The sequence below is a fragment of the Anabrus simplex genome, chromosome 1 (genome assembly GCF_040414725.1).
Source record: "Anabrus simplex isolate iqAnaSimp1 chromosome 1, ASM4041472v1, whole genome shotgun sequence".
NCBI lineage: Eukaryota > Metazoa > Arthropoda > Insecta > Orthoptera > Tettigoniidae > Anabrus > Anabrus simplex.
This window is the reverse complement of record NC_090265.1, coordinates 1,442,297,445-1,442,309,818: the sequence shown is the minus strand read 5'-3', so window position 1 is coordinate 1,442,309,818 and position 12,374 is coordinate 1,442,297,445. Positions and strand designations below refer to the sequence as shown.

Sequence of the window (12,374 nt, the reverse complement as noted above, 5' to 3'; positions counted from 1 at the left end):
TGTTTCATTTAATATTGAGTCAACACTCAATAAACATGTTAAACTTGACTTCCTTTTTTATTTTTTTTATTTTTTTTAATATACAGGTAGTTTATCATATCAATTTGTGGTAATGCATTTAGGTGGTGTCTGGTATTTTCAAACAAGGGCAATGGACTCAGATGAAGAGGATTTTGCCTTTGTTAGTGCCACTGTTGCTTCTTGTTATGATTTAGAAATGCAGTTTTATTAGGCACATTTCCTACCCTCATCCTGCTCATTGCTTCAAAAGCAAACCACCTGGAATTATAGATTTTGTCCGCTTCCGACTTTTCTGAACTTTTTGCAATTCTTGACTGTACTGGGAGCAGAGGGATGCTAGTTTTTTATCGATGCACTCGCGGGAACAATTAGAGATAATTCCGAGTTCCTGGAAACTGTTGGCTTTCTTCGCTTTATCTTTGTATTCCTTTGATGAGACATCCCACAAACAAGGCCTTTATTTTATCATTAAGTCCAGAGAATTCTCCTTGCTCCACTCAATTTCTGACTATAAATTTTAGTATAGTGCAGAGGTGCAAAGAGAATGACACATGTGCGCATACTATATTTGTAGGTTGTAAAAAAGGGAATGAGTGTTGCGGAGTGTTATAACTATAATCCTACTTCACAAGAAGCACGTTTTAGGCTATCTGTTGGCACAAAAACAGCACAGAAGTTGCCAAAGATGTGCCGACATCTCACGAACAACGAATTGACTTGACTTTTCCACTTGCAGCAGAAAACACGCCAACATATTAAAAGGATTAACCTCAACATTCTGAGTTAACATGCAAAGTCAACTGAAAGACACAATCACAATATCCATGTCAATTGTAACATGTTAAATGTTAATCAGTGGAGACCGGCCTTAAGAGGGCATAGTTTTCGCTCTGGGACTCTCCATTCACTCTCTCCCTCCCACCAAAAAATACCTCTTCATAGAGGGAACCATCGGAGCACTATTAAGGAAAGGAATGACTATAATACGTATAGGAACTGCCCATGGTTATATTTTTAAAAATTTTCCGAATACCATGAGGAAAGGAATGCTGATACTTTTAAGAAACGGTTTACAGAGAATGATGCATCAACTGTCATTGGAAAGGGAATTAAATAAAACATACATGTAATAAGACTAATCATGTAACATAATTTATTATAATTTGGTCAATTGACAATTTATATACCATACCAAATTTTCAAGAGAACACTACCTTAAAACTGCATGTAGCCATCAGCATCTAAGATACGCACGTAACATGCCATGGAAAGGTTTTTCCTCCTCATCTACATTATACTTACACATCTTCAAGCTGCCAGAAGAAGAAGAAGAAGAAGTAGAAGAAGAACCACCACCATCCACTGCTCATGAATTTTATATGAGAGTAAAAATATTCGTAGTAATAGAGATATTTTTATTTTGAGGTTGGCACTACTAAATGTCTTGTAAAGGAACTAGGAAGTGAGATTATTAGTCAGTATACTGTACATCACCGGTGCTCACGCTGGGCATTTTGTACCGCACGCGCGCACAGTACTGTAAGCAGGTGTGCAGGCAGGCAGCCAATGAGTGTATGCTATTCAGCCACAGTGAAGTTGTGGCTACGTCATAGTCCGTGAAGGTTGGGCAAAGTTCTCCCAGTCACTCTCGATCACTGTGGTGATACCCGAGGTTAAATACGGACAGAAAATAATGAAAGAAAGGGGCCAGAAATACACGTCAATTTAGGTTGTAAGAAGTAAGTTATTTACGTTCATTGCAGTTTACGTACTTTGACCAGATACAATAAAGAGTTAGACCTACAACCTCAAATAATTTTGTACTGTACATAAATTACAATTTTCACAATTGAATTTTAAAAGATGCTTTAGAAACATTTCTAATATCATACGTAGTTAAGGAAACATTTCTAATATCATACAGAGTTAAAGTGAATAAGCTAAGGCTTGTGGTTGCTTAGGTTTAAATTATCTAATAAACTCACCAGCATCCAATCATGCTTATCAGAAATAACATCAGTTAGTTTATTTATTTGAAGGCATGCTGTACTATTTTCAGAAACTCAGGGAGCAGGGAAGGTCACATACCACTACAACACTGTGCAAAATCAAGCAGTAAACTTGTTGAATTATGTAAATATATATTACGTTTTGTTCAATGAATAACAAGAATTTTACTTTAAAAAAATGGAAATAATGTCATTTCCATTCAAGCCCTGTATCTTTGTAAAATGTAACAGAACACTTATGAGTCAATTTTCTTTGAATGTATCAATTTAAGAAAATAAAATTGATTGTTTATATCAAGCACAATATAAATCAAACTAGAATATCTTGGAAAGGTTGGTTTTCTTGCGATTATAGAATTTTTTAAAAATACCGTACCCCTATCAACATTTCGCTGAGTAGTGGAGGAGTGCTTCGTAGTCACTTCAAACGTTACTGCTCCACTTCCTTGCAAAGTGTATTCACTCACCCATTTCACTGTGATGTATGCTTGTTACATAAGCTGCCTGCATTTACGTCAGGCCAGCCTGGCCGCAATGGGCTGGTCTCAACGGGTGCGCAGCTGATAACCTCTGCTGTACATGATATGTGCATTCTTTAAGAATATTGCAAGATTCCTCATGATATATTTCATCTCAAATAAAATGTCATAAACAAACAGTATTATTTAAAGCTGTTGAATTTAATACAGTCAATTCTTTTAGTGAGGATGGGAGACAAAGCTGTAACACAAAATTATAGCCTATATCTTACTTGAACAATCTGAGATGACACACACACACACACACACACACACACACGCACGCACGCACACACGCACGCACACACACTCTCTCTCTCTCTCTCTCACTCACTCTCTCTCTCTCTCTCTCTCTCACTCACTCTCTCTCTCTCTCTCTCTCTCTCACTCACTCTCTCTCTCTCTCTCTCAAAAAATGAGTTAGGATAACAATTTTATTGGTCCTTCAAACAATTTCTTACTGCCAACAATACTTCAGTCAAGTTGTAAAGATGATGAATCTTGCATTTCAACTTCAACAATCAATGCACTCGATGATGAAGGCTCTGCTTGAACACTGTCACTTTCCAAGTTCACACCTGTCCGGCTATCACTATCAAACAAACTAGTACTCAAACTTGACTTGTCCAAATTTAGCACCATTGGAGGAAGAGATGCTGAGAATCCAAAACTAGGAGGTTCGTCAGGAGCATCTGAAAAACATGAACAAACGCCACCCCAATATGAGAACATAAATGTTAAAAAGTACATACATACATACATACATACTTACATACATTATAGACCATTATACTTTTCAGCGTTCAGTCTCCAAGCCTCAGTGAATTTACTAAACGCCACCACAATACTCTGTCAGCGACTAGTGCTGTGGCTTACATCACTTCTCTTACCCTCCATAATAGAATCCATTATTCTCCTAGGTAATCCATCCATCCTCCTCCATTCACCTCACATGACCTCACCACTAAAGCCTGTTTATGCATATAGCTTCATCCATCGAGTTCATTTCTAACTTAGCATTTATCTCCTCATTCCGAGTACCCTGCTGCCATTGTTCCCACCTGTTTGTACTAGCAATCATTCTCACTAATTTCATATCTGTTACTTCTAACTTATGAATAAGATATCCTGAGTCCACCCAGCTTTTGCTCCCGTAAAGCAAAATTGGTCTGAAAACAAACTGATGTAAAGATAGTTTCGTCCAGGAGCTAACTTCCTTCTTACAGAATACTGTTGATCACAAATGCGACCTCACTGGATTAGCTATACTGCACCTTGATTCAATTTCACTTACTATATTACCATCCTGGGTGAACACACATCCTAAATACTTGAAATTATCTACCTGTTCCAGCTTTGTATCATCAATTTGACATTCAATTCTATTGAATTTCTTACCTACGGACATCATTTTAGTCTTCAAAAGGCTCATTTTCATACCATACTCATTGCACTTATTTTCAAGTCCCAAGATATTAGACTGCAGGCTTTTGGCACAATCTGCCATTAAGACCAAGTCGTCAGCACAGGCCAGACTGCTTACTACATTTCCACCTAATTGAATTCCTCCCTGCCACTTTATACCCTTCAGCAGATGATCCATGTAAACTACGAACAATAAAGGTGAAAGATTACAGCCTTGTCCAACTCCTGTAAGTACCCTGAACCAAGAACTCATTCTACCATCAATTCTCACTGCAGCCCAATTGTCAACATAAATTCCTGTGACTGATTTTAATAATCTACTATTAATCCCATACTGCCCCAGTATGGTGAACATCTCTTCCCTCGGTACTCTGTAATATGCTTTCTCTAGATCTATGGAACATAAACACAGCTGTCTATTCCTCTTGTAGCATTTTTCAATTACCTAGTGCATACTGAGAATCTGATCTTGAGAGCCCTTCTGTGGCCTGAAATCACACTTGTTTTCATCCAACTTCCTCTCAACCACTGATCGCACCCTCCCTTCCAGGATGCCAGTGAATACTTTGCCTGGTATACTAATCAGTGAGATACCTCCATATTTGCTGCAATCCCTCCTGTTCCCCTGCTTAGAGATACTGTAGATGCAATTACTGCTTTTGTCCAATCTGAAAGTACTTTACCAACAATCCATGCTAATCTTACTTCTCTTCCAATAAAAATAATTTCTTTTATAATCTCTTTGAATTCCCCTCTCAGCAGCAGTCTTTCTTTTCTCATCCTTCAGCCCCGCCTTAAACACCCCTCCTCCCCTCCCCTCCCTCACCCAGCCTGCCGCTTCCCCCTCGCTTCCCATTCCCCTTCCTTGTTTACCCCTCCTCTCCTCTCCCTATCTACTCCTTTGTTCACTTTGCCTGCTTCCTACAGCAAGTCAGTGCTTGTTCCCTATATAATTCCTTTGTTTACATGGCCTGCCTGCTTTCTCCAGCAAGTCAGTGATTGTTCTACATCTGACATTAGAGGCGAGTCTCATAAATAATTTTTCTCCTTTTTAATTTCTTTTCTATATATTTATTCATTCATAATTCTGGCTATCATTTCCATACTTACTTCTTTGCCTAGGGTCCTAAGTCAACTTAAAGACATCATATTGTGACAAGAAGGTCATAACCATAATTTTTGTTATGTATTTTTTAATGTTATAATTATTTCTACAACATTGTCTTTGTCTGGTATACATATGTTTTAGTTATCACATGACTTGTTAAATTTTTATTTGGCTGAAGATGGCCACTAATTGGCTGAAACTAGTCCCAAGACTTATGTGATATCTTTTACTTGATATATTGTATTGTCAATTTATTCTTATAATTGCACTTCAATATGGAACAAAAATGAAATTTATACCTTATAAAATAGTTAAAGCCTACTGAAATGGTCTAATTTCATGTGTGTGTGATCCATTTATTGTTATTTATATATTAGTGTTCAGTGCTTGTTGGAAGAAATTGGGAGTAGTGATATTTATTTTAATTTTATATCAAGTAGTTCAATTGTTCAGTAGATTACGTTTTCTAGGTTAAGTAGTCTAGCTAGGTGTACTTTGTTTCAAATTTAGGTTTAGGAAATAATTTAAGTAATAATATTAATTTTTAAAAAAATATCTGTAGGTTCGTTGGTATAATACTTACAAAGGCAGATTCATAAGCAGGTGTAACTTCTGCAGCTTACACAGGCAATAAACCCAGTAACCGTTCAAACTATCACAAAGTTAATCATTTATTCAATTAAAAAGGAACTTAAAAAGAATACATGTTATTTCACTGGATAATTACTAAACAGACTTTGGATTGTTGACGATTATTTGCTGGATTCCGACAGGATCGAAGAGTATATGGTAGTTAAGTAAACCAATACAAGAATCAGCTGATCACTGTATTCCAATAATTTGTAGTTCTAAGTCCTCGGGATACTTTGTACTTAGCATCTTCGTTTATTCATTAATAATTAAATTCCTATATCCCAATAATATTGCAATTCAAGTTCCTGACATAGTTTTGACAGAAGCTTATTTCTTCCCCTTTGAGAAATTATTGTAGACAACCTCTTATCTTTCCGCATTTAAGGACACTTTAATTCTCCGTCCCACACAGTAGGGAAAATAATAGTTGTAGTGTATATGCAGTATATTAGATAGCATCTTGCCTGCTATATTCGTGTGTATCTTCATGTGTATGTTTCGTGTGTATCTATTACTGTATTAGAGCATAGTAGGATAAAATAGTACTAATAATAGTCTGTCTACGCATTTAGTTTTGTTGGTAATCTCTGAGTAGTTCTTACGAATTTCAAACTTGCAATTTCCATTTCTGTTTGTACTTAGTAATAACATATTGTAATTAGGATACGTCTGAACGTAGTTTAAAATTATTGTAGTGCACTGTAGTATCTTATTAGCAGGGAATGGATTTATATGCACTAATAATTATTGAAATATGTACATATATATTTAGTTATTTTTATTGAAATATGGAATTATATATGGACTTAAAAATACACATATAACATTAATTTCTATTTAATATCAAAGCTCAAAGAAGCTAAACAAAGTAGATCTACATGCAACATAATGTTGCACTGTGGTCATTAATGCTTTCACGGCCCATACTTAAAGACATGATACTGTACAGGCTTTTGGGCTTATGCCGTGTCAAGAAAATAAGATGAAATTCTTAACGTTTTGCAGGGAACTGTGCTCTGCGTGCTCAGAAGAAATCTCGACTGTCCACGAGAAAGGCTTCTTAAACAATGGCACTTTAAATTTGGACGTTATAATGGAAGTGGAAAATGGTAGTTCGTTCACCACCAGATGGCCCCCAGGATGTGGCAACGCTAGCGTTCGAAGCAGAAGCTGACCGAACCATCACAATCAGTTTAAGCGGTTCACATAACGTGTTTGCGTAACGCATTACAATGGCAGGTGTATGGCATAGACACAAGCCTGGAATGAAACATCTGGCGACGAGGAATGTACGAATTTGGAAGACATCGGGATGAAATAACAATAGTGAAGGGACCGGGAAGGGAACTATCTACGTAAATTCTTAATGGCTGGCAACCAGGTATAACTTAATTGATAACCGGTGTCCCTATTGAAATTGTTAGGATTTCTACGTATTTCCACAGCTTCCCGTATAATCCTGGACCTGTAGTGTCTAGTGTGGGTAAGAGCTCGAGCATCTTGGAACATGACATCACGACCAGACGATAGAGCATGCTCAGCTATGGCCGATTTGTCTGGTTGGTTGAGACGAATATTATGTTCATGTTCTTTGATATGGGTACCAAGGGACAGGCATGTTTGGCCGATGTATACCTTACCGGAAGTAGAGGGAATTTCGTATACCCCAGGATGTAAAAGTGGGGACAATTTGTCCTTGGTTTTACTCAGACTGTGAGCAATTTTAGTGGCGGTACCCATACCGGTACAGGGGACTGTCCCTTCACAGCCTGTTGGGTATCTACCTTTTCAGTCAGGGATGTTTCCTTAGCCTTTGAGGATCCCTCCTCTTCCTACAAGGCAGCAGGTTGCTACTGTTAACCTCAGTTGCCAGGTGCCCCTTCCGCCAGTTCCAGCATACCAATAAATTTTATTTCCGCCTTCAATGCCGTTGAGGTCTTAATAGATGGTTGTTGATATCCTCTGTCTGATATTAAGCACCGCCATATAGTGGTTATGAATGAGCATCTGCCCCTCTAAGCCTGGTTAGGGCCCCTTACAAGGTACTATTGCCCGAGGCAGGCAACCGAAGGTTTTTTAAAGAGGTTTTACACCTCTATCACTGGTCCTGACCTGTGACAGGCAGAGCCTGGCTTCCTCAACAGAGGTCCAGGTTGGTTGGATTGGAAGTCAAATAGGGATGTAAAGAAAGGAATAGAATTAAGTAATTTAAGAAATATATAAACTTACCAGATTTTGTAATAGGGGTTGAATCATGGCTGAGAAATGAAGTAATTAATGCAGAAATTCCCTCACAGAACTGGAGTGTGTATCGTAGAGATAGGATAGGAATGGTAGGGGGGAATATTCATTCTGGTGAAAAAAAGAATTTGTTAGCTATGAAAAAGTTAAAGATGACAAACATGAAATTCTAGGTGTAAGGCTCATTTTTAAAGATAATAAGCAACTTGATATCTTTGCAGTGTACTGATCGGGAAAGGGTAGCACTGATGATGATTCAGAATGATTTGATAAGATAATCAGCTACGTGGGAAACGACATGGAAAGGAATGTGATTGTAGCGGGAGATCTCAATTTACCAAATGACAGTTGGGAAGGTATGCGAATGACAGGAAGCATGACACACAAATGGAAAATAACTTAATATTGGAAGGACAGCTGATTCAGAAAGTGATGGAACCAACTAAAGAAAGATATTGCTGACAGTAAAAAGAAGTACATTATATTCACATATAACAGTAACAAAATTTTTAAGTCACTAATATTTTCAAGAAGCATAACCTTCAAGTTTCTTTTAAGACTGATAATACCAATGCTAGATTACTCTACAATACGAATGTCATTAATAATAATAACAATAAATTTCTAAATCTGGGGGCCTATAGAATGAAATATAATCAATGCCAGGCAACCTACGTAGGTCAAACAGGCTGAAATTTGAATATCTGCTACCGAAAAAAGATACAATAGATTCTCGGCCATGAGTGAACACATGGAAGATTTCAATCACTCCTAAACTTCCATTGAAAACGACATTAAACCAATGACGATCTTACAGAAGGGTAAATTACTCAATATCTGGGAAGATATCCACATTCACTTGGATCAAAGATTTAATGCAGCCTTCAACCTTAATTAAATTTTGGAGAAAGTCAATGTCTTATATGCTTAAATCATAAATTTTTATAAAAAAGTTCAATTTATTGCCGTCACCATATTATACGCCTGTCTCACGTACGCATTCCATTCCTTACTCTCTTTGTTTACATTCCCCCTCGCCGCCCATGCTGCCCTCTGCCGACAACATTGCTCACACTCACACAAGGACAAACATGTTACCAACTCAGTGTCAACTTAGCCAGCGTACATATATGACACGACGAAAACACACAACTGTTGTGAGTTTTATGTGTGTTTTTCTATATTTTTTATCTAAATGGTTCTTCTTTTCCTAATACTTGCTTCCCTAGTTTTAATATTAATCTTAGTAATTTTTCATTTTCCTTCTAGATTTCATATCGCACATGACCGGACGAGACTTGATGTGGCCCTCAATGGTCTGGTTGGCAATAAATCAATTTGATCTACATTTGTATATATGTAACATTTGAATAGTTTTCTTATCAGATCAAAAATTAGATGGATGGCTTTTCCGGCGGTTTCCATTTACTTTTCTTATATCAAGTTGTATAGTATCATTTGAAGTAATTCCACATACTGTATATCAGTTGACTATATTTGTAAGTAGTACAGGAGATATTATAAGTAGAATTTTGTAAACAATATAAATTTATTAAGGATGAGCTGTGTGTTTAATAGAAAACATTGTTAGCGTAAATTGTATAATATTGTATTATAGGAAAAATTTTCTTCTGTTGTTAATTTAATATTTAGTGCTTGACAATAATGTATTTTAGTGTACCATTTGCCACCGAGGTAGACACCTCATTTGCAAATAAAGAGATTTTGATTTGATTTTGATTTGAAACAATTTTACTGAATTAACTGTCATTATTTTTGCATGAAACAAATTTTAAAGACAGAAGAAACTTTTAATTACATCGTCATTTTACGTAGAATTGTTCTGACTTCATGTGATTAAAATTTTAAAGACAGAAGAAACTTTTAATTACATCGTCATTTTACGTAGAATTGTTCTGACTTCATGTGATTATTCAACACACACTTATTTTAATGTATAAGTTTTTTTTTTTTTTACAACTTTCTTTACGTCGCACCGACACAGATAGTTTATGGCGACAGTGGGATAGGAAAGGCCTAGGAGTGTGGAGTGTGGCCTTAATTAAGGAACACCCCCAGCATTTGCCTGGAGTGAAAATGGCTCAAACCTGCTATCCCCCAGATGCAAGTCACAGCTGCGCGCCCCTAACCGCATGGCCAACTCACCCGGTAAATAATTTATAAGTACCATATATCATATGAGTGTGAATTTTATTAATGTTTTGTAACTTTTAGTATATTAATTTTAAGTTAATTCTAGACAGCTGAAGATGGTTTAATGCAGCCGAAACATTGTTCTTTTATTTTAATATGAAGTCTTTTACACCTCCGAACTGTAAATAAACTTATAGGTATTGACTGGGTGAAACCAATATTCTAGTTTTTCAACTTATATAACGTAACTAGCTGATGAACCCGTGCTTCACTACAGAATTCTAGGTTAGGAAGTGTACATGTTGTGAGAAAGATTGTATTAAATTGCATAGCTCTTAACGTTAGCCTAGAAACGCGACGGGGAAGTCACCAAACGTCTTTTCTCATATGAAGACTGAGTTAGGGAATATTCATTGTAATGGTAGGCCTGCTTGCCTCAGACATTCACTCTCCACCTGCCTTTTTATATCCTCAAAAAAGACAGTCTTAGCGGTTTTTCCAACTGAAATGAACACAGGTCATTACGACGACATCAGTAGTAATGGCGCGTTTAAAAGCCATGCTTTCATATGAAATACTCGATCAAATGAAAAACCACATATTTTCTCAATTTTAACGAACAGCACTAAGCTGCCGATCTAACAGACCAAAGTTCCTGAGCTGGAATGACCAGGCCACAGACAGCCGAGAGCCGTGAACACTCCTCTGCCATTATTCCGTTTATTCCAATCAGCACCTCAGCGTAGGGATTGAATAGCTGGAATACTATGATGAACAAGTGTGTTAGTGGAATCTCGATATCCCGAATCACCTCAGGAGCTAAACTTTATTTCGAGTTATCAAAACTTCGAGATATAGAGAAAACCGTTTTTGAGCATGTAAACAGCACATAACTGAATCATATGTGTCTACCAGCTTATACTGAATACATTATTTTTAACAATATTTAAAAATATACCAGATCAGTCAAACTGCTTATGTATGAGGATGACATGGTCATACTCTCAAGATACCGTGAGGACCTACAAACTGCCATGGAGAACATTAGGGTATGGGTGAAAGATAATTCTATGGAAACAAATAGTTCCAAAACAAAGGCTATGAAATTTAGAAGGGGAGGAAGGACATCTAATATGGATCAACTAAAATGCGGGGAAGAACCTTTAGAATTCGTATCCAACTTCAAATACCTGGGTGTCATATTACAAACTACTGGAACTGCTTTCTCTCTACATGTACACGAGCGAGCTACAGCAGCAACGAAAGTCTCATACGACATCCCAAACTCCAAAACCTATCCCTATCAACAGCGATGAAACTATTCAAAATTAAAGTTATGCCGACTGCCAGATATGGTATTCAATTAATTTGGCCTTACTTGTGGGTGAACAACCCTAGGAAGCTAGAAAGCGTCAAAGCGAGATTTATTACGAGAGCTCTCTCAATATAAAAATTCTCAAGAAATAGCTACGCCTATAAAATAGCGCAGGAAACCTTCTTCATGGAAGACATAAAGCACATTTTTGATCTACCAGAAACGCATGCATATAAAACTATCATTGAGGAGAAATGGAAAAAAGCCGACGAGATACCCTAAGAAATAATGCAGACTGATGCAATGAAGACAGAAATTTGGAAGGGACCGAATTTCAAACTTCGACATCTATATACATGATTCGCTGTCCACGGGTTTCATGGAAGAATTTGCAAGAATGAGGCATTCCATGAACCCAAGGAGGACTGCGTATGCAATAAATGCAATAATCCATGTTCTAAATACCATTTAGTGGAATGTGTAAACAGACCTCAATCTCTAATTACAGAAATGACAGAGTGGTGAAAAACTTGATTGTACACATTGTGTTTAATAAATTAATTAAAATATACAAACAAACTATCTTACGGCATCACTTTAATTATAAACTTTATTATAGTAACTTTTTAGAAGACAGAATCAGTACATACAGTAGTGAAACAAGAAACATACCTCTATTAAATATATTTGGAAAAAATCCATTAGTCTCTTCTGTTTGTTACTGTTAACTTTCCTCCCTTCACGTTGAAACTTCTCATCAATACCACACAGCCGAGATTTGTAACTGGAGCTTGTCATCTGCGACTTTGGGGATTACTTTTGTATGTGACCAGTAATCAATTCACACCCGAGAAACGGCGAGGCTTCACCGATTTTCCTACCACTAGAAATTTTAGTCAATATCAATCAATACTGATCTGCATTTAGGACAGTCGCCCAGGTGGCAGATT

The 12,374-nt window shown here is 36.9% G+C and overlaps 1 protein-coding gene across 4 annotated transcripts in view; it reads right to left on the bottom strand.

The window, feature by feature from the left end:
* Positions 1 to 1,174: 1,174 nt before the first annotated feature.
* Positions 1,175 to 12,374, bottom strand: part of Cdc16 (cell division cycle protein 16) — a 300,876-nt gene continuing 289,676 nt past the window's right edge. For all 4 annotated transcript variants that reach the window (XM_067137914.2, XM_067137918.2, XM_067137916.2 and 1 more), the window contains exon 12: positions 1,175 to 3,240. In XM_067137914.2, coding sequence (XP_066994015.2) covers positions 3,023 to 3,240 — 218 coding nt within the window. In that variant the 3' untranslated portion in view covers positions 1,175 to 3,022. The remainder of the gene's footprint in view (positions 3,241 to 12,374) is intronic.